Source organism: Aotus nancymaae, unplaced genomic scaffold (genome assembly GCF_030222135.1).
Source record: "Aotus nancymaae isolate 86718 unplaced genomic scaffold, 86718_ANA_hifiasm-v0.15.2.pri h1tg000076l, whole genome shotgun sequence".
Taxonomy (NCBI): domain Eukaryota; kingdom Metazoa; phylum Chordata; class Mammalia; order Primates; family Aotidae; genus Aotus; species Aotus nancymaae.
The window spans coordinates 398,076-418,652 of record NW_026988491.1 but is presented as its reverse complement, the minus strand read 5'-3'; the positions used below and the strand labels follow the sequence as shown (position 1 = coordinate 418,652).

The window sequence follows — 20,577 nt, the reverse complement described above, 5'->3', positions numbered from 1 at the left end:
AGGCCTGAGCCACTGCTCCTAGTCAGAACTTGCATTTCTAACAAGATTCCAGGTGATGCCGGTGATGCTGGTTTGCAATTCACATGCTGAGAACCACAGCTTCAGGGCAACTGGGAATATCTTTGGTGATTCATTAATATGAGGTCTGCTTCACTGAGTCTCTTTTCTCACAAGAGGAGCCAGGAAGCACTCGATAGCCTCCCTAGGGTCAGAATGGTCTGGTTTTCAGCTTGGTGCTGGGAGGAGCTTGGGGCAGCCTCTGAGCTCCTCCTCGTCCACATCCCCAGCCAGCCGCTTCATCACCTGGGAGGTGATGATCCACCTGTCTGGCACCTAAGTCTCACCTTGATAGAAACCAATTCAGTTGCTGTAGCAGAAGATGGGTGGGGTAGAAATCCACAGCCCAGGGGATTCTGAGGCAGGCATCCCATCCTGAGTATGCATTGTTCTCCACATCAGATGAGATCTTATCTGAAAGAAAGGGCTCCTCTCTATCTTTAATTTAAACCCTCCCCACCGCTCTGCTCACCTGGGTTGTCTCTGCTTTGAAGACTCACCCCTAGTGGTTTTCTTATTTCAGCCCAGGGTGCACCAAAAAGGCAAAAAAAGTTTTGTCCCCCCGGCCCAAGATCCTGAGACTCACTCCACAAAATGATCCTGTTCGTAAGAAAAACTTGAAACGCCCCAGAGGACAGAGATGGCCAAGGAGGTGCAGAAACCCCCTCTCCTAGGGGCTGAGGACTGTGTTTTCAGCTGCTCCTGAGACCAGTGACTGGTCTTCACTTCTACCTTCCCCCTCCTCATGGGTGGGGAACTTTTGAGGTCCACTGGCAGTCAGGAGTGAGAGGACAGAACACAGCAGCCTTCCAGAATTCATGATGATGAAAAAAGAAACTTACTGGAAATTTTAAAAAATACAGAAAAGCACAAAGCAAATGGTAACAATTGCCTAAATGGCCCGTACCGCAAACTCACCATTTTTAATAATCTAGCATGTTTTCCAGTCTTTTTTCTATGTGTCTACTTTCAAAAAATTATGTAACTCATATATCAAAACCATTAGCATTTTGTTTTAAAAGGAAAATTGGGTAGCAGCTATGTTAAATCTTTTTGAGAAAAGAAACAAATGTTATGTTTATTTATTAAAGGGAAGGTCAGCAAACCACGGCTTACAGGACAAAACTGGCCGAACACTTCATTTTATACAATCCACAAGCTAAAAATGGTTTTTACATTTTTAAATGGTTGGGGGGAAAAAAATCGAAGGAAGAAACACATATTCTCACTCATATGTGGGAGCTTAAAACGTGGATCTCATAGAAGTAGAGAGTAGATTGATGATTACTAGAAGCTGGGAAGGGAAGGTGGGGAGGGAAGGACAAAGACGAGTTGGATAATGGTACAAAAATACAGTTAGATAGAAGAAATAATTTCTTATAATCAGGCCAGGCACGGTGGCTCATGCTTGTAATTCTAGCACTCTGGGAGGCAGAGGCAGGTGGATCGCTTGAGCTCAGGAGTTTGAGACCAGCCTGGGCAACATGGCAAAACCCTGTCTCTACAAAACATACAAAAATTAGCCAGGCATGGTGGCGCATGCCTGTAATCCCAGCTACTCAGGAACCTGAGGTTGCAGTGAGCCAAGATGAGACCTTGTCTCAAAAAAAAAACAATGTTCTTGTATTCAGGAGTACAGCAGGGAAATTATAGTTAACAATAATGTGTTACATATTTCAAAATATCCAGAAGAGAAAAATGTGTTGGGTAATATCCCCAACACAAAGAAAAGATAACAGATGAAGTTTGAGGTGACGGGTATCCTGATTACCCTGACCTGATCATTACACATTGTATACATGTATCAAAATGTCACACCTACTCCCACAATATGAATAAATATATTTTCAAAATATAAAAAGTAATAAAAAATATTTGTGTAATACATGAAAATGAAATTCAAATTTCAGTGCTCATAAAGATTTCCGGAGGTACAGCCACACCCCATTCATTTACCTGTGGCCACTTCTATGCGATGCCGGCAGGGTTGAGTAGTTTCCAGAGACCATATGGCCCCCAAAATGTGAAGTATTTACTACCTAGTTCTTTACAGAAAAAGTTTGCCGACACCTACTCAAAGTCTGGTCGGTGGTAATTGTTTGTTACCAATCTGTGATGAGATAAACACAGAAATTGAGAATAAGACTTTAGAAATTTTTGGTTGAGGTGGTGGTTCACGCCTGTAATCTCAGCACTTTGGGAGGCTGAGGCAGGAAGATCTCTTGAGGCCAGGGGTTCAAGACCAGACTGGGCAACATAGTGAGACCCCCCCCCCCCCGTCTCTTAAAAAAAAAGACTTTTAATAATCTGACAGTCTGTTTTTATTAATATAAAATTTTAAAATTGGGGATGATTATTGTATTTTTCATTTTGCATTTCCAGTAATTCATTTTTATTGTATTCTACTAACTTTTCAGTCCATAAGGGATCAAAAAAGGTAAAATACAAAAGCTGATCCCTCAGTACAGATGTGTGTTTTTAAAACATTCTTGTATATATCAAATATTGCTCTGTAACTTGCCTGTTTTCTTTAGCTCCGGCAATGTTTCTGAGATGTGCTCATGTTGATTACATGAGATCTCGTGTATCCCTTTTGTCTGTTGCATGATGATATCATTGCCTGCTGATCATTTACTCATTCTTCTTCTGATGGACATGTAGGTTGTTTCCAGATTTTTTGCTGCTCTGAGCAGCCTGAAGCTATCTCCTGGTACAGATGTGGGAGAGATATGCCAGGGTCAACACACAGTGAGGAAATAGCTGTGTCTGCAGCATCTTCAACATTACTAGGATGTGTCAAATCATTTTTGCAAAGCGATGGCCCCAATTTACATCACTGCAGAAGCGCTTTAGAGTTTTTGTTCCCCAACCCTTGCAAACATTTAGTATTGGCTGATGTCTTAGTTTGGGTTTAAAATCCTTAAGCTTTGAGCAAGCTTCAGACCTTTTTAGTCATTGAGGAGGAAGAGAGAGGTTTCACCTTTTCCCCCTCCCTCCTGCTGTATCCCAATTTCCTCCAGTTTCACCTGCCTGCCACCCTGAGCTGGCCTGACCTAGGGCTGCACCTGGGCCCTGATTTTTATAAAGTGTCCCTCCTGGTTCTCATGCATACCCCATGACTCAGTATCTTAGGTTCTCTCAGCTCCACTACCCGGGGGCTGCTCTAGTAGGGAGCAGGACATCCTGGCAACAAGTGACAAGGTAGGCTTGACAGGCAGGCTCCTTTGCTTTGTATCCTGGTACACTGAGCAACAGGCAGCATGGGAAAAATTCCCCAAGCACTGTTCAATGAATGAATGAAGAATGAAAAGGCAGCTAGACTGTCATTTATCAAGCAACTACTTCGTGTCAAGTCGGTGACCAGGTATCTGAGAATTACCAGTGGGGTAAAAACCCCTGTATGGCTGTTGGTCAGATGAGGAAACGGAGTCTCAGAGAGGTAAGGTAATCTGCCCACCATCACATGGTCAGTGAGTAGGAGATCCGGGACTTGAATCTAGTCCTGCCTGACTCCAGGGGCCCGGCTCCTCTGCCTCCTCTGCGGCTTCCTCCCAGTTTCTGCCAGGCTCCAGCCCACTTCCCAGGGACTAGTCCGGCTGCTGAATCCAGCTCTCCAACACCAAGAACCAGTCCCTCTGAAACCCAGGGCTCCTACAGACAGTCAGTGGGGCCCTCCGCAGGCTGCTTAGAGACAGTGGTCTGTCCACCTTCATAAGCCCACCCGCTCCAGCTGCCCATCCTTCCACCGCATCAGGCTAGGGGGTGAGGTTGGGGCCTGGCTGCGTTGCTGCATCTGGGATTGAGCCCACCCTGGGGACATGACAGTGAGGAGAGGTAGAGGAAGGAGAGAAGGTGGAGGTTGGAGAAAAGGGGGGCGTAGAGCAGGAGAAACCAGAGGACCAGGAGGAAGAGCAGGGAAAGGGAGAGGAGGAAGAGGGAAGCCAAGGAAGGGTGGCAGGAGGAAGATGGGGATGCTCAAGAAATTTACAGGAGGCTGCTGGTTTGGATGAGCCCCTGCCCTCAGCGGCACAGACCAAACCATAGTGCAGTTCCTCATGCTGGCGTGCCACACCAGCAAGCCCAAACCAAGGTGTCTGCCCGGCCTTCCAGTTTCATTCAGCAGGAGAAGGAAGTTCCCTAGGCTTTAACCTTCACAAGGAAAGTAACTTTGAAAGGATCATTCTGCGTTTCTGTTCTGTTTCTTCTTCCTTCTGCCCGCTGCTGTCTATAAAGAAATCTCCTCTGTTCAACTCATCTGGGCACACATTCTATTTTACAGAATGAGGTGTTGCCCAATTCTAGAATGGCAAATAGAAGTCAATCAAGGGCTGGGCGCAGTGGCTCACACCTGTAATCCCAGCACTTTGGGAGGCCGAGATGAGTGGATCACCTGAGGTCAGGAGTTCGAGACCAGCCTAACCAATATGGTGAAACCCCTTCTCTACTAAAAATACAAAATTAGAAATAGCCGGGCATGGTGGCCTGCACCTATAGTCCTAGCTACTCGGGAGGCTGAGACAAGGGAATTGCTTGAACCCAGAAGGTGGAGGTGGCAGTGAGCTGAGATCGTGTCACTGCACTCCAGCTGGGGAACAGAGCAAAACTCCGTCTCAAAGAAAGAAAAAAAAGTCAATTAAGACTGTAATTTTTGTCTTTTGACAGGAATGAATGATGAGTGAGTTGTGAATGAACATGTGGAAGGGGTTTCCATACAGGACACCTGGCAAACTCCTACTCCTCCAACAAAACCCAAGCCTCCTCCTCCCGGGAGCCTCCCCAGCCCCCACCCCGCCCCCCATAGCCACCTCTGAGCACTTCTCACACTGCACTCATTTACCAAGGCCCCTGCTGCGTGCCTGGCTCTGCCCTAAACTTCACATGCGTCATCTCCTGAACTCTCCACTGCAATCTCATGAACGGCACTATTATTGCTCCCATTTTAGAGGATACTGAAGCACAGAGCGGTTGCTCTGTCTGATGCCTGAGTGGCAGGACTGGGGCTTTGCTCCGTGGCTTCCGCAGACATCATGGGTGAGGAAGTGCTTCGGAATCTTGGGAGCACACTCCTAAGGCAAAGTATGGTTGCTGGATTTGTTTGATTTTTTTTCTCCCCCTCCCAACAAGTTTTGGAAAGCAAGCCTGCAGAAAGACACGGGACTCTGGAGGCCTGCCCCTGGGCTCCGGGATCTCTAAGCCTCAGTTTCCCCACTGAGGGTGGCGAGGTGCTGAGGCCCTGCCCAGCTTGGGCTGAGCCTGTGACTGACGGCGCTCGCCTCCAATCAGGGCCTGCGCAGCTCGGCCCGCCCGGCCGGGAGCCCCGAGGATGACGCTTTGCTGACACCTGGTGGCTGCAGGGGGAAGTGGCGCCTTGAGGACGGGAAGAAAGGGTCGACCGGGTCCTGCAGAGGCAAGAAAAGCGGGAACTGTGGGCCAAGAGGGGAGGGGAGAAGGGAGGACGTGCAGAGCACTCCCCACGAGAGAAGGAGGACGGAGGGAGCACACCCCACCCGAGGGAGAAAGAGGGCGAGGAAACGGAGGACGGACAGACAGACCACTCTCTAGGAAGTCCCCAGGAAGGCTGGAAGTCCGAGGTCAAGGTGTGGGCAGGGTCAGCCCCTGTGGGGACTGCGAGTGACACTCTCCGTGTTTCTCTCCTAGCTTCTGGTGAGTGGCCGGCAGTCTGCAGCACTCCTTGCCTGGCGGAAACGTCACCCCGAGCTTCATCTTCACATGACATTCTCCCTACCTGCGTGGCTGTCTCCAGATTTCCCGTTTTCACTAGGACACCAGTCACATTAGACTAGGGGCCACCCCACAGCAGTATGTCCTTTGCAGGGACATGGATGAAGCTGGAAACCATCGTTCTCAGCAAACTGACAGAGGAACAGAAAACCAAACACCACCTCTGCTCACTTGTAAGCAGAAGTTGAACAATGAGAACACATGGACTTAATATAATGAATTACATTTGGCCAGGCAAATGTCATTCCCAAAGTGCTCACACCTGCAGTCACAGCACTTTGGGAGGCCGATGGGAGGATTGCTTGAGGCTAGGGGTTTGAGATCAGCCTGGGCAACACAGTGAGACAACCCCCCAATCTCTACATAAAATAAAATAAAAAATAAAAAAATCAGGCAGGCGTGGCCGCGCACCTGTGGCCTCTGCTTCTCCAGAGGCTGAGGCAACAGGATCCTCTTTTATTCTTGCCCTTTTCTGGTTCCGTTTAGAAGCATCCCCTCCATGGCGCCTATGGAGCACTTACTCGTTCTACCTTTATGATAATCATTTTAACCACTTTAGCTCATTCAACAAGGTTTTCCACTTTTCCAAATGTGAGGGGATGCTTCTAAATGGAATCCTAAAAGGGCAAGAATATCTAAAACATTCCTGAAGAAGACTAATGTTATAGGGAAGTGGTCTCCAAACTTTTTGGCACCAGGGACCGATGTTGTGGAAGACAATTTTTCATGGGCTGTGGGCAGGGGACGTTAGAGTCTCATAAGGGGCGTGCAACTCAGATCCCTCGCATGCGCAGTTCACAGCAGGGTCTGCACTCCTGTGAGAAACTAGTGCTGCTGCTGATCCTACAGGAGGGGAGCTCAGGCTGTAATGCTCCCCTCCTGCTGTGCAGCCCCGTTCCAGGCTCCAAGAGGCCCAGGGGTTGAGGGCCCCTGTTTTATGGGACCTCAACACTGACTATAAAGCAAGTCATTAACATAATGTTGCAAAAGGGCAGGGTTACACAAATAGACTACAGGATCAGAAAACACAGCCCACAGAATCACCCCACATGTGGGGAAGGGGCTGGATCAGAAAGGTGACGTTGCACCACAGTGGCGGAAGTGGATCCTTCGTGAATTATTTTAGGACATGGGACGTCCAAAGTGAAAAAAAGAAAAAGAAACTGAATCTCTACCATACACTCTATACAAGAATCAGCTCCAGAAAAATTAAGAACGTAAATGTGAAGAGCAAAAGTTTTAAAAGTTTAGGAAAAAATATATATTGGGGAATTTCTTTGTGACTGGGGATTAGAAAGAATTTCTTCAAGGTTGGCCAGTCACAGTGGCTCACACCTATAATCCCAGCACTTTGGGAGGCTAAGGCAGGCAGATCACAAGTTTGGGGGTTCGAGACCAGCCTGGCCAAATGATGAAATCCCATCTCTACTAAAAACACAAACATTAGCCAGGTGTGGCATACTCCTGTAATCCCAGCTGCTTGGGAGGCTGAGACAGGAGAACTGCTCGAACCCGGGAGGCAGAGGTTACAGTGAGCCAAGATTGCAATACTGCACTCCAGCCTGGGCAACAGAGCATGACTCTGTCTTGGAGAAAATAGAGCACGAGACTCTATCTTGGAGAAAAGAGAGAGAGAAGAAAGCAAAAAAAGAGGAGGAAAGAAAGAAAAAAAGAAAGAAAGAGGAAGGAAGAAAGAGAGGGAGGGATGGGTAGAGAGAGAAAGAAAGAAAAGAAGGAAGGGAAAGAGAAAGAAGGGAGGGAGGGAGGAAGGAAGGAAAGAAAGAATTTCTTCAAGGAGATATGAAAGGCACAAACCCTAAAGGAAAATACTGCTGTTTGACTACATTAAAATTTAAAATGGCATCAAAAGATACCAAAATAAAGTGGCAAGAGGCGGCGCCCAGGAAGCCGATATTTGCGCTGTATATTAAGCAGCCATAAAAGCTGAGTCTAAAGACAGAAGGCCTGCAGCAACTCATTTCAGCCTCATTGCAATCCTATTAGAAAGGTGCCATTTCTCTCCCATCTTCCTGAGTAGAATCATCAAGGCTCTGAAAGCAAAGGACTGGCCTGAGCCTCTATCCCTGGCCAGTGGCCCAGAAGAGCAATATCAACCCGGCCTTCATTCCCAGACTCTTGCATCGCCTCAAGCCTGGCTACAGCCAAGATGCTCACAGCTCAATCGTCTCTTCCTCATTGAAGCAGCTCAGATGTGTGTAGATTCTTAAATTACTAACAGTTGCCCCCAGCCATATGATGAGTGAGGAGACCAGTGAACACACTCACGAACATGGCACTCTGATCTCTCGCTGGGATGGGGTGGGGGTGTCAGGGTTCTTGGCTTCTCGGCTTCTCTTGCAGATCCAAAAAGACTCCCCGATTCAAGGGGATGACGTGATAATGTGAGAATGACAGGCGGTGGAGGCAGTGGGTATGTTTTTAAGGGCTGGGGCACCCATTGCATGCCCCCTGACGTGCTCAGCAACCAGCATGTTACAGGGAGCTCAGAGCTCAACCAGGCCAGCCACTCAGAGGCAAGAGACCTGCAAGTCAGGTGAAGAAACAAAGTCTCAGAGAGGTTGGGCACTGTGTCCAAGGTCACACAGCTAAGCAGCTGCAGAACCGTAAGGCTCAGCAAGGGTTCTGTTGCCCTACTCCTAGCCCAGACACTTGCTGATTCTCATTCTTCTTTCTCTGTCACACACACACACACACACACACACACACACACCAGCTTCCAGGGGGACGATCAAAGACCCAGAGCAGACAAGTTGCAAGACACACTTTATTCACTCTCTGGGAGGCCTGGAGGGTCCCTGGGCAGGAGGCGCGGTGGGGACACACTAGCTGGAGGGGTGGAAGGCGCCACGCTGGTGCCACTGCATGTCGCGGATGCGGCGCACGGACTGCACCTGGGGCTGAGGGGCCCCAAAGTCGCTGCTGTCCTTGTAGTCTCCCTTCTCCAGCAGGTACTGCAGGCCCCGGTAGCCGGGGTACTGGTAGCCAACCCACCTGCAGGGCCAGAGGTGAGAGGAGGGTGAATGGGGGGACAGGGAGAGAGGCAGAGAGAGAGGCGAGGGGAGAGAGACAGAGCATCCGTAAGCCACTGAAGGGTGAAGCCTCCCAACCACTGCCACCTCCTAGGGGCAGGCGGGACGCCCTTTCCACTCCACCTTCCCAGCACCAAGCCGCTGCTTGCTTTCTTTCGTCTCTTGATGGGGAGCTCACTGCCTCCTGAAGCAAACTTTGACTGAAGGCCTGGTACTGGGGTCAGGGCAAGGGGGTGATATCTTTTTTTTTTTTTTTTTTTTTGAGATGGAGTCTCACTCTGTCGCCAGGGCTGGAGTGAAGTGGCATGATCTTGGCTCACTGCTACCTCCACCTCCCGGGTTCAAGTGATTCTCCCGCCTCAGTCTCCCAAGTAGCTGGATTACAGGTGCTTCCCCTACGCCCAGCTAATTTTTTGTATTTTTAGTAGAGACGGGGTTTCACCATGTTGGCCAGGCTGGTCTCGAACTTCTGACCTTGTGGTTTGCCCACCTCGGCCTCCCAAAGTTCTGGGATTACAGGCGTGAGCCACCGCACCCAGCTGGGGGTGATATCTTAAGCTCACTGAAGCTTAGAATAAGCCAGGCCTTTGAACCATCTTTGTCCACTCCTATCCCATCCCCAAGCTCAGCTGTAAGGCCAAAGAAGGGTTGGGGGAGGTTCCAGGGGCCTTCCGATGAAAGAGGTTCCAGTGGCTACTCAATGAAAGTGCTGGTCTCTCCAGAAAATGTCACGCAGGCCTGCCCTGCAAGGACCTGCCTGGCCAGTCTCTGTGGACACCTCCAGCTCTACTTTGCATTCTTATGCTCCCACATCTCTGTATTCCAGCCACCATGGCCTTTGCAGAGTTTCTCAGAGCTACCAGGCTCCCGCCACACACACCACAGGGCCTTTGCACATGCTGTTCTCATGGTCTGGGATGCTCTTCCTTGGCCTCTACCCCTGCAATCCATACTGTTCCTTGAGATCTCAGCTCAATCATCTTTTCTTCAAGGAAATAGCTTAGACTCACGTGGATTCTTAAATTATTAACAGTTGCCCCTTCTGGACTGTTGGCTACATAGGGCAGGAGCCAGATCTCTAATCTCCTTCACACTGAGCGCCTGACACAACGCCTGGCATGGCAGTACTGACAAATTAAATGAATGAATGAATAAGAGAATGAATGAATCAGGGAATGAATGAGGGAATGAGGGAATGAATGAATGAAAGAGGGAATGGAAGGGAATAGGAGCACAGAACTTTGCACTCTATTTTAGGAGTCTGACAAACCCCAAGAAGCCAGGATGTTTGGCTAAACTGTTTCTGCTGGGGAAAAACAGCCTGACTTTCTAGCACTTGCTGATTCTATGCTGTAAATGCACGCACCGTGGCTGGTTTCAAGCTACCAGTGATTAGTCAACCAGTTCACACAAATTCTGAAAACGTAAGAGTCGGTTCTCACAAGCTGGTATAAGCTATTTCCAGCACACCGCTGCCCAAAGCTCATCTATGGATGCCCATGGAATCCAAATTTTTTACCGTGAGAAATCCCTCATTGCTGATGGCCGGGATCGATGTGCCCAAGAAGTTTAATTCAGCGGAAAATGAAACCTCCTGTTCCCAAACTTAGGGACGCGTGCAGTCAAAGGCAGCCTGGGCTGGACGTCCTGTGGCTCAGAGCTTTAAGACTACTCAGCTCATTCCTTCCCTTCTGCCTCAGCCTAATCCTCCCTCTGACATAAATGTCCTGCTCACTGGGGCTGAGGTTAAGGCCAGGGTTTCTCCGCTTCAGAGGCATGCCATTTCCCCAAAGGCAGCTGTAAGCCACCTGTGGGCAGGGAATTCCCATTCATTTTCCAGTGGGAAGCCAGAGGTCAGCGGAGTATACTGATGCGTGCAAGATCGCCAGCGTGTACTGTGCAGAGCAGGACTTAGGACCCCAGAGTCTCAGTTCCTGGGGCAGGGTGAGCCAGGGCTGGCAATGCACTTACGTGCCACTCTGCACCCGCACGGAGGACACCTTCTCCTGGTAGCCGTGGGCGTGGAAGCTGGGCACGTCGTCATCTATGATTTCCATCTTCTTCCCGGTGAAGTTGGGGTTTTCATAGAGGATGATCTTGTGCTCTTGGCTGTCCTGTTGGCAGAGGATGGGGAGAAGTGAGTGTCGGGGAGGGGCCCAGGGTTGGCCTTCCCACCCCATGCTCATGCCCCAGACTTGGAATCAGCCTGTCCCACCCGTGACTTGCTGTCCAATGCACCCACCACGTGGCTATGACAACTGCTGTTGGATCGCAGCCATTTGTGAAGTTTCTACTGGGTCATTTTCATGTAACAGGCACTCTGAGATGCTACACTTCGGGGAATATTTGATTCTGAAATGTCATTTTTCCTCCTGTGCCTCAAGTTTCTCTTTTATAAATGGCAGCAACGATTGACCCACCCACCCACACGTGCACACCCACACAGGCACACACACACATGCACACAGATGCACACACACAGGCACACACACAGATGTGCACACACACAGGCACACACACAGATGCGCACACACACAGGCACACACACGTGCACACACAGGCACACACGCACACACAGACACACGTGCACACACAGGCACACACAGATGCACACATGTGCACACACAGGCACACACGCACACACAGGCACACACAGATGCACACACATGTGCACACACATGCACACGCACACATGCACACACAGACACACAGGCACACACGTGCACACACAGGCACACGCAGGCACACACACAGATGCACACACATGCGCACACACAGGCACACGCACACACATGCACACACACAGGCACAGGCTAATTGTGCCTCTAATTGGCACCTGAGATATTTGATTTTCCTTCATTTCTGCATCTCTTCCCGTCCTCCTGTTCCTATGACATTTTCTTAATTATCTAATCTAATCCTTTAAACATAGAACCCTTATCCCTTAAACATAAAATTCTTTTGGCAGATGAGAAAAGTGAGGCACGGAGAGGTCTAATGACTTGCTCAAGGTCACACAGCTGGGAGTAGCACAGCCACCATATGAACCCGGGTCTGTGGGGGGCTAAGTCCAGCATTCTCCAACTTTCCAGTTGGTGCTGGGAGGAACTAGACTGGGCTTAGAGGGTTTGGGAGTGTAACTGAGCAGTGACGGACCCTGTCTCCTCCTCGAGAGTTCCGACATTCACACACGAGTAAGAATCAGGACCTCAGAAGCAATAAAAACTCACACTGGCATGAGTCTTGAAGAAGATTGAAACCACCTTCTCCTCCAGCCCTGAACTCAGGATTTCTTTTAGTATTTATGATGGCTATCGGTTGTTGAGCAATGACTCTGTGACAGGAGTTGCCCAACCCCAGGGGAGCACCAACCACATAAAATAGAACGTGAATAGTGCCCTCGGGAGCGTTTTGTAGTCTTGTGATTGGAGCCCCCTAGAGTTGTGCAGTGTGTCAACCCACAAGCTAATAAGCACATTGGAATCTCAGGACAGCAGATACTAATATGCGCATTTTACAGATGAAGAAACTGAGTCTCCGGGAAGTAAAATGACATTTGCAAGGTCACCCAGTGAGGAGGTCCCTCACCAATCAGAAGGGGCACGATGCTAGAGGGGCAGGCTCCTTCCTGGTCCCCGGACCCTCTGGCTCCAAGATGGCAGAGACAGAAAGTAGGATGATGGGCAGACAGAGGAAGTAAGATGATGTGGGGGACTCACCACTTTGATGGGCCTCAGGGAGCTCAGGGAGTCTGTCCTCCGGCTGCTGGTCCACGAGTCCCAGCGGGGGTACTCGCCCTTCTCAAACACAAACTGCTCGCCCTTGCAGTTGGCCTGTTCATAGCCCACCCAGCTGCCATGGAGACAGAGAGAAAGGGGGCAGGTCAGTTCCACTCCAAGCTTCCTATGGCAGGATCCTGGCTACTCTCACTGGACCCAGGGTTCACCCTCGCCCAGCCTAGCAAGATGTAGCAGCCCCACCCAAACCTTAGCACAGCAAACCCAGGTGCACAACGCCCTCAGTTATCCAGAACTCAGTGCTATGCTGCCTTCAACCACCTGAACACAGTCAAGAAATAAGAAGGCAGTCTAAATGACGGCCCAGCAACAAATACCAATATATAGACGCCATGCACTAGAGCCAATAGTATGCTGGTAAATGAACAGCCAACCCTCAGAAACCAGAACAAAAATTAACAGTCTTGATTTGCAGTGTTTGCCAATTTCCATGGTATAAATGCTCCCAGCATGGCAGATTTCAAGCTATCAATATGACACAGCTGCAAGTGGAGCTGGTACAAAGCCGTGCTCTGACTGCAAAGCCTGAATTATCTCCATAGGCTGCCAGACCCCAAAGCTCGGTCCCCAGATTGCAGCCAGGAGCACAGCAAGGGTGGATTCCCCCGGCTCCACAACCTGATCACCCGCCGTCCCTGACCAGGGGAGGCTACTTACGGTCCAGCCTGCACTAGGACAGAGGCTGCCTTCTCCACGCCAGTCTCCTTCAGGTTGGGGCAGGGGCCACTGAGCTCATGCGAGTGGCCCTGAAAGTTTTCCTGCTCAAAGATGATGATCTGCAACAGGAAGTGAGACTCAGACCCTCAGCATGATTAAGAGGAGCGAGAGCAGGGTGGTAGACGTGGGGAGGGAGCTCAGAGAACCCAAAGGATGCTGAAGGGTTCACCCTCCAGAGTGACAAACCAAACAGAAAATCAGACAGTCCTGGCTCTGGCTGTAAGCCGCTGTGGGACCTCGAGCCTGCATTTCTCCTCTCTGAGTCTTCCTATTAAAATAGGAAATAAAGACAGAACCTAGGCCAGGTGTGGTGGCTCTCGCCTGTAATCCCAGCATTTTAGGAGGCCGAGGTGGGAGGATTGCTTGAGCTTAGGAGTTCCAGATCAGCCTCGGCAAGATGGCAAGACTCCACTTCTAATTTTTTTAAAAAGAAAAAGAAACAAAGACAGAAACTGCCTTATGTTGTTGCTTGCTAGAAGGATTCAGAGGAGCATAATGGTTAGCATTCAGTATTTGCTCTGCTTGTGGGAGACACAGTTACGTTAATTAAGAGATATGCTCTAGATCCCAATAAGTAGCAGAGGTGAAACTGGAGCCCAGGCTTGTCTGATGCAGCTGAAATGGAAGCAGCACTTTGCAAACCCTAACATGCATGTGTAGCACCTGGGATCTGGATAAATGCAGTTTCTGAAGGAGCAGGTCTGGTGTGCAGCCCTGGATTCTGCATTTCCAATCATCTCCCAGGTGATGCGGGTGCCACTGGTTCATGGACCAAATTAGGAGTAGCGACGTGCCGGACCACACTGTTTGAGCTTCTCTTTCTCCCATTACAGCTGCACCAGTATCTTCAGATACAGCCCTTACCTCCACTTCACCCATAAAACTACACACACCTGGGCCCTTTCTCCAAGCCTCCACAGAATGATCAGGTCTCCCTATGACCTCCCCCTTGAAATGCTTCTTAAGATGACTTCATTCCCCTTGCCTCACCTGGTTTCACTCATCAGCCCAAGGGAGGAGCTCACAGGATCCCCATCAGGTAAACTGAAGCTCTGCAAAGTGAAGGGACCCACCCAACATCCCACATGCAAGCATTAACCATGAGGCTACCTGCCCCCTTTCACGGTTCCAGTGAGAATTTTGGGGACCGAGCTTTTCCAGCCACATTTTCCCAGCAAACTGCCTGTGGATGAAAAGATGGGCTCAGGTCAGCACACTTCCAGTGCAGGCAGCTACAGAATCGACACGGTCAGCACTGGCTGGATAAACATAGCCCTCTCTCCCAGGCCTGGGATTAGCCACACAAAGAAAGGGAAAGGGGTGCCCAACAGGGCTTAGAGGTGAATTCCGTGGGCTCAATCCAGCCTTTACAGTCAGTGACCCAGCCGGCCACTGACTCGGCCAGAGATAGGGTCAGGAGACAAGGGCTCCAATGTGTCCTCTGTTAGATTCAGTTGTGCAAACCTAAAAAGCAATTCAATACTCTGGGCCTCAGCTCCCTCATCTGCAAAATGGGAAATCAAGAATACGGAAGTTCGGGGCCAGTTTATTATTATTGCCCTGGCCTGGGACACAGGGGCTTGGGGATGGTTAGCACACAGTATTTGCTCTGCTGGTGGGAGACATAATTATGTTAATTAAAAGACATGCTACAGACCCCAAGTGACAAGTGGAAGAGCTGAAATTGAAGCCCAGGCTTGTCTGATGCAGCTGAAATTGAAGCAGCACTCTGCAGACTCTAACCTGTGCACATGGCACCTGGGATCTTGATCAAATGCAGTTTCTGAGGGAGCAGGCCTGGGGTGCCCACCTGAAGAGGGATAGGCAGGTGAGGAAGGGCAGTTTCTCCGTGCGTTTGAAAGCCCAGCAGCTCAGAGGACCCAGGAGCTCAATAGCATCGTTATTATTAATCAACAGAGTGGAGGGTCAAACGTTACACCTTGTCTGATCCTTTAAGCCTGCACTGCCCCACGCAGCAGACGTTAGTAACAATGGCCACTGAACACGGGTGATCAGTTGGTACTGTCACTTATACTGTGCTATCGTATTTTGAAAATTCAGAATGGAAAAATAACGTAAAACATCTGCCTAATAATTCTTACATTGATTATACATTAACTTGATCATCTTTTGGATATACTGGGTTTCATAAAATATAATATGAAAATTAATTTCAGCTATTTATTTTTACTTTTTATGATGTGACTACTAGAAAAGTTTGCATTACCTATGTGACTCACACTATATGCCTACTGAAGAGTGCTTCTTGCTTTTTTCCCAAACTCACCCAGCTCATTCCCACCTCAGAGTCTTTGCACCTGCTGTTCCTTTTGTCTGGATGCTCTCATCAACCCTCACCCCCATTTTTTTTTTCTGTAGAGATGATCTCATTGTGTTGCCCAGACTGGCCTCAAACTTTTGGGCTAAAGCGATCCTCTCACCTTGGTCTTGCAAAGGCCCCCCCCCCCAATTTTTACATAGCCGCTCCCTCCCTTGACCCAGGTGTCTGCTCAAAAGAGAGGTGTCTGCCTCCTCAGAGAGGCTCTCCTGGACCACCTGAGCTAACACAACCTTTTCGACTCTCAGGAACTCCTTCCCCTGGCTTACATTTATTTGTAGCACTTCTCACTACTGGAAATCATATATTCATTTGTTTATTTTCTGTCCTTCTGGAAAGTAAGTCCCGTAAGGGACAGATCGGGCTGAGCAGGAGAGGGGCTGCACCCACTCAGGGTTCCCTGGCCTGGGAGGCATCAAATCAGACAAAGGGGCCATTCCTGATGGAACCAGTGCCCAGGGCTACCAAAGCGGCGAGGCACAGGAGGGCAGCCAGGTGGGCGCTCCTCTATAGAGGTTTGAGGGCAGACTGGGTGTGACAAGCCTCTGACGTTGGGATAAGATCCTGCCACCCTTGGGAGGGCAGGTGGATGAGAAATCAAAGAAGCCATTATTTGCTGGCATTAGGTGAATGCACACCCCAGGCTGGGTGTTAGGCTGAGCCTGGTTTCTTTGCCTCTCACAACTTTCCTATGCAATAAATCTGAGCCTCCCCATTTTACAGAGATGGAACTGAGGCTCAGAGAGATCAAATAATTGGCCAGGATCACACAGCAGGTGTAGAGCCAGGACTCACAGCCCGCTTCTGTCTACAAATCCCATCTCTGACTGAGAATGAGGGTCTACTTCAATTTCAGGGAGCCCCATGGACAAAAGGGTGTGGGAAAGCAGGTAAAGGAAAGAAACTGAAGTCTCCAAAGCCAGAAGCTGGTGCTGGGAACCCCAGCATGCCAGCTATGGGCTGGGAAGAGACCTTCAGAATCAGCCCCAAGTGTGTGGGTAGGGGAGACTGAGTCCCAGAAAGGGGCAGGGGCGGAGAGGAGGTACCCATGAATAAAGATGCCAAGCCCATTTTACAGAAGGGCAACTAAGTCTGGGAGAGGAGCATTGCACGCCCCTCCTCCGAGAGGTACCCACCTTGGGGTTGAGGGGCTGTGGCTTGCCCGCCTGGGTCTGGTGGTCCGAGGCCATGGTGGACTGTCCTGTGCAGGAATGACCTGGAAGACATGGGAAGCAGCAGTGAGGACCTGGAGGGGCCATTGGCTTTTTCACTCTGTGGGGCCTTGGGACTACTCCTCTCTGGCCCCAAATGTTCTTCTTTCCTTCCTGGTTTCAGGCGTTCCAGAGCTGTGAGTCCATAAGCAGCTACTTGAACTTCTGTACTTAGCTTCATTTATTTGTATCCAGGCCAGCTCCAGAAGGAGGGAACAATGAGGTCTACTCAAAATAAGGGCGGTGATCAACTAGAGCTTACATCAGGTCCCAAGTGGGTCCCCGTCACTCAACCCCACACAACAGATACCACACAGAATATAGATCTGTCAATCCCAGAACTTCTTCCTTTACGCAGAAATTTCTTAATTTAAGAAAATGGTGTGAAACAAACAAAACCTATGCATTGCCTGTATTTGGCGGTGTGGTGGCTCCCAGTTTAGGAACTCACAAAGCTTCCCGTGCTCCTGCTCCTTCCCCCACCTCTCCCTGGGACTCCTCTCCCCATCCCGGTACCTGGATTTCTCTTCTCTGCTACTGGTTTTACTCCCCGACTAGTGAAATTGTCTGATACAGAACTAATGTTACAAGAAAGGGAAAAAGTGGGTGCGATGGTAGAAATCCAGGCACCGTGGCAGGCAGCAGGGTAGACCTGCCGTAGCTGGTGAGAACATCAGAAAAATCTGGAAGATTATCAGCCTCTTCCCCCTTCCGCAGGAGGGGTGGCCAACCCCGACTGTGTTTCCCCAGGGGTAGGAGAGGAAGCCTGGCCTCCCTCTTCAGAGATAACGCCCAGCTTCCAGCAGACCCTTCCATGTCAAAGGCCAAGACAGGATGTGTCCCAGAAGGAAGAAATTCAGTTAAGCGCCCTGGGAGCCAAACCTGCTGCTCTCCCGCAAGAAACCAGCCCCCTGGGCTTGTCAGAGCGCCTGAGGTCCCACCAGCCTGCTTCCCAGTCCTGAGTGTCCTCAGGCTGAAGAAGCTCATTTGGTCCAGTTCAGGGGCTGTCTCTGCTGCCTACCAAAATTGAGACTCTGGGCAGGTCACATCCTCTCCCGATGCCTCAACTTCCTGTTCTGTGACATGGGGGCAGTCACGATGTCTAATAATACCTGTGAACAGGTTGTGAGGATTCAACTATGTAATGCATCAGACCGGAAGCACCTGGCCGTGGTCCCAGAACACACTCAGCACGCAGCAAATGGCAGCAACTGTGGCATTATTACAGTCATTGCTACCTCGCTTTAGTGGCATTAAAATCACCTGTTGCTGGAGCGCTCACGTACCTGGGGCTGCATCCTATCCCTTAGCGCTCCCAGAGGCTGGGCACGAGTGGGCGCCCCATAATTGCAGATGTGGAGGAGAACTGACTCACCCACCTAGAAATGAGGCTGAACTGTCACTGATTTGATTCTTGCAAAACCCTCAGCTACATTCTCCTCCTCAGTGGCTGGCAAAACAAGGACGCTGGTAGTCCGTTGAATATTAATAATAAAAAACATTGTCCCAGTACCCACTATGTGCCAGGCACTGTGCCAGATGATTTACCTACCTTCTCTTGAATCCACACAACAAAGAAGGCTTTTTTTTAACCCCTCTCCCCATTTACCAGAAAAGAAAACTGAGGCTGACAGCATCGACGTGTCTGCCCAAAGTCACCTTGTCAGAAAGTGGCAGGTGTTCCCATGCTTTCCAACAGAGATGAGGATGAGAGAAAGAAGGGGAGACAAGCAAGAGAGGCAATCTTACCAGTGACACCAGCCCCTGCGAGTGCCGTGAAGCTCGGCCAGCGGGAGGTGGCATTTATACCTTCCCCAGAAGTGCCGGTGCCAAGATGAGTGACCGCTGCGTTCCTGCGAAAAGCAGGGTGAGAATGCTGGCTTAAGCTCCCACCAAAGCTTGGGTCAGCAAATGCCCACAGACATTGTGTCTCTGCACAATAATGTCATTAGCTTTCAGATTCGGCCGCGCCAGGGCGGTCAGGTGGCTGGGCAAGGAGATGCCTGCTTTGCATGCATCAGCCGTCCGGCTGCCAGGGCTGGGGCACGCTGGGTTCACTGGTACGGTCAGTCAGGCCCTGAGGCATGGCAGACAGAGGAGGATCTCAGTGGGCTTGAGGAAGAAGAAGTAAGGAAGGTGGTTTGGCAGAGCCTGGGTTTCATTCATCTACCCATTTATTTATTCAATGAGTATTTGCCGGGCATCCACTCGGCACCAAGCTCTGTTCTAGGGAAGGTCAGGAAGAGGACCTACCCCAGCCCGGGTCATTCAGAAAAGCGACTGGGAGGTAGCGCATCCCTCAGGGAGGGAGAAGAGGAAGAAGCCTGGGAACAGGGTGGGGAGGAAAGTTCCAAGCAGGAAGGGCCCACAGACAAGGAACCTGCATGGTGTATTTCAAGAAGACCTGAAAACAGGTTAACATAGCTAAAGCATGGCATGTGACAAATACGGCCTGTGCCAGGTGGCCAAGGTGGGCAGGGGCCTGATGTGGCAGGGCCAGGGAGGCCCACTGTGGAGAGCACAGTTCATTCTCAAGGCCCCTGGCTGTTTCTTTTGTTCTTTTTTCTTTCCCTTCTTTTTTTTTGTTTTGAGACAGAATCTCCTCTGTCACCTAGGCTGGAGTGCAGTGGTGCAATCTCGGCTCACTGCAACCTCTGCTCCCAGGTTCAAGTGATTCTCCCACCTCAGCTTCCCTAGTAGCTGGCACTACCGGCATATGCCACCACATCCAGCTAAATTTTTATTTATTTATTTTGTATTTTAGTAAAGATGGGGTTTCGCCGTGTTGCCCAGGGTAGTCTCGAACTCCTGAGCTCAGGCAATCCGCCCGCCTTGGCCTCCTAAAGTGCTAGGATTACAGGTGTGAGCCACCACACCCAGCCCATTTCTTAGCCACTGTCCTAGAGTGAGGGGCTCCTACATCCCCACCGCTGGCCCCATCACTGCCACATGGGTGCCCAGCCTTTATCCACGTTTAAGTGCACAAACCTTCTTTGCAGCCCAGGTTGTGTCTTGATTCAATCTGAGGCTTGGAAACTGTGTCAAGTATACCTGCTTTCCCCCGTCTCTCGTTTCCCCAAGGCACGTAAGCTTGCACACACGTGCACACACTCTACACACACACACACCCAGCCCCCAGCTGTGCCGTTACCTTTGCAGCACTCACCAACACCTAGCCTTCTGTTACTCATTGATTCTCCATCTTTCCCATGAGAAGACAAGCACCACAAAAGCAAAGACGTTGCCCCTCTGGTTTACCATGGTATCGCCAGAGGCCAGTGCCTGACACATAGTAGGTACTTGATTTAAAATCCCAGGGGCCGCTGTAACAAAGTGTCACAAACTGAGTGGCTTAAAAACAACAGGAACTTGGAGTGGAAAAATGGTGTTGCAAAGATGGAAAACAGTGTGGCTGTCTCAAAAAAAAAAAAAAAAAACCAACATAGAATTACCATATGAGCCAGCCACTCCACTTCTGCGCATGTGCCCAAAAGAATTGAAAGCAGGGAATTGAAGAGAGATTTACGCACCCATGTTCATAGCAGCATTGTCCACAATAGCTGAAAGATGGAAACCACCCAAATGTCCATCAACGGGTGAATGGATAAACACTATGTGGTCTATCCATACAATGGAATATTATTCAGCCTTAAAAAGAAAGGAAA

The 20,577-nt window shown here is 49.9% G+C and overlaps 1 protein-coding gene across 1 annotated transcript; it reads right to left on the bottom strand.

Annotated features, from left to right (window-relative positions):
* Window positions 1-8,566: 8,566 nt before the first annotated feature.
* Window positions 8,567-18,689, bottom strand: CRYBB2 (crystallin beta B2). The gene is made up of 6 exons (XM_012464897.2): window positions 18,662-18,689; window positions 16,838-16,917; window positions 13,304-13,422; window positions 12,569-12,701; window positions 10,821-10,963; window positions 8,567-8,811 (listed from the first exon to the last, which is right to left on the bottom strand). Exons 2-6 carry the CDS (start codon window positions 16,889-16,891, stop codon window positions 8,643-8,645), a joined length of 618 nt encoding a protein of 205 aa, XP_012320320.1. The 5' UTR covers window positions 16,892-16,917; window positions 18,662-18,689; the 3' UTR covers window positions 8,567-8,642.
* Between the last annotated feature and the right edge of the window lie 1,888 nt (window positions 18,690-20,577).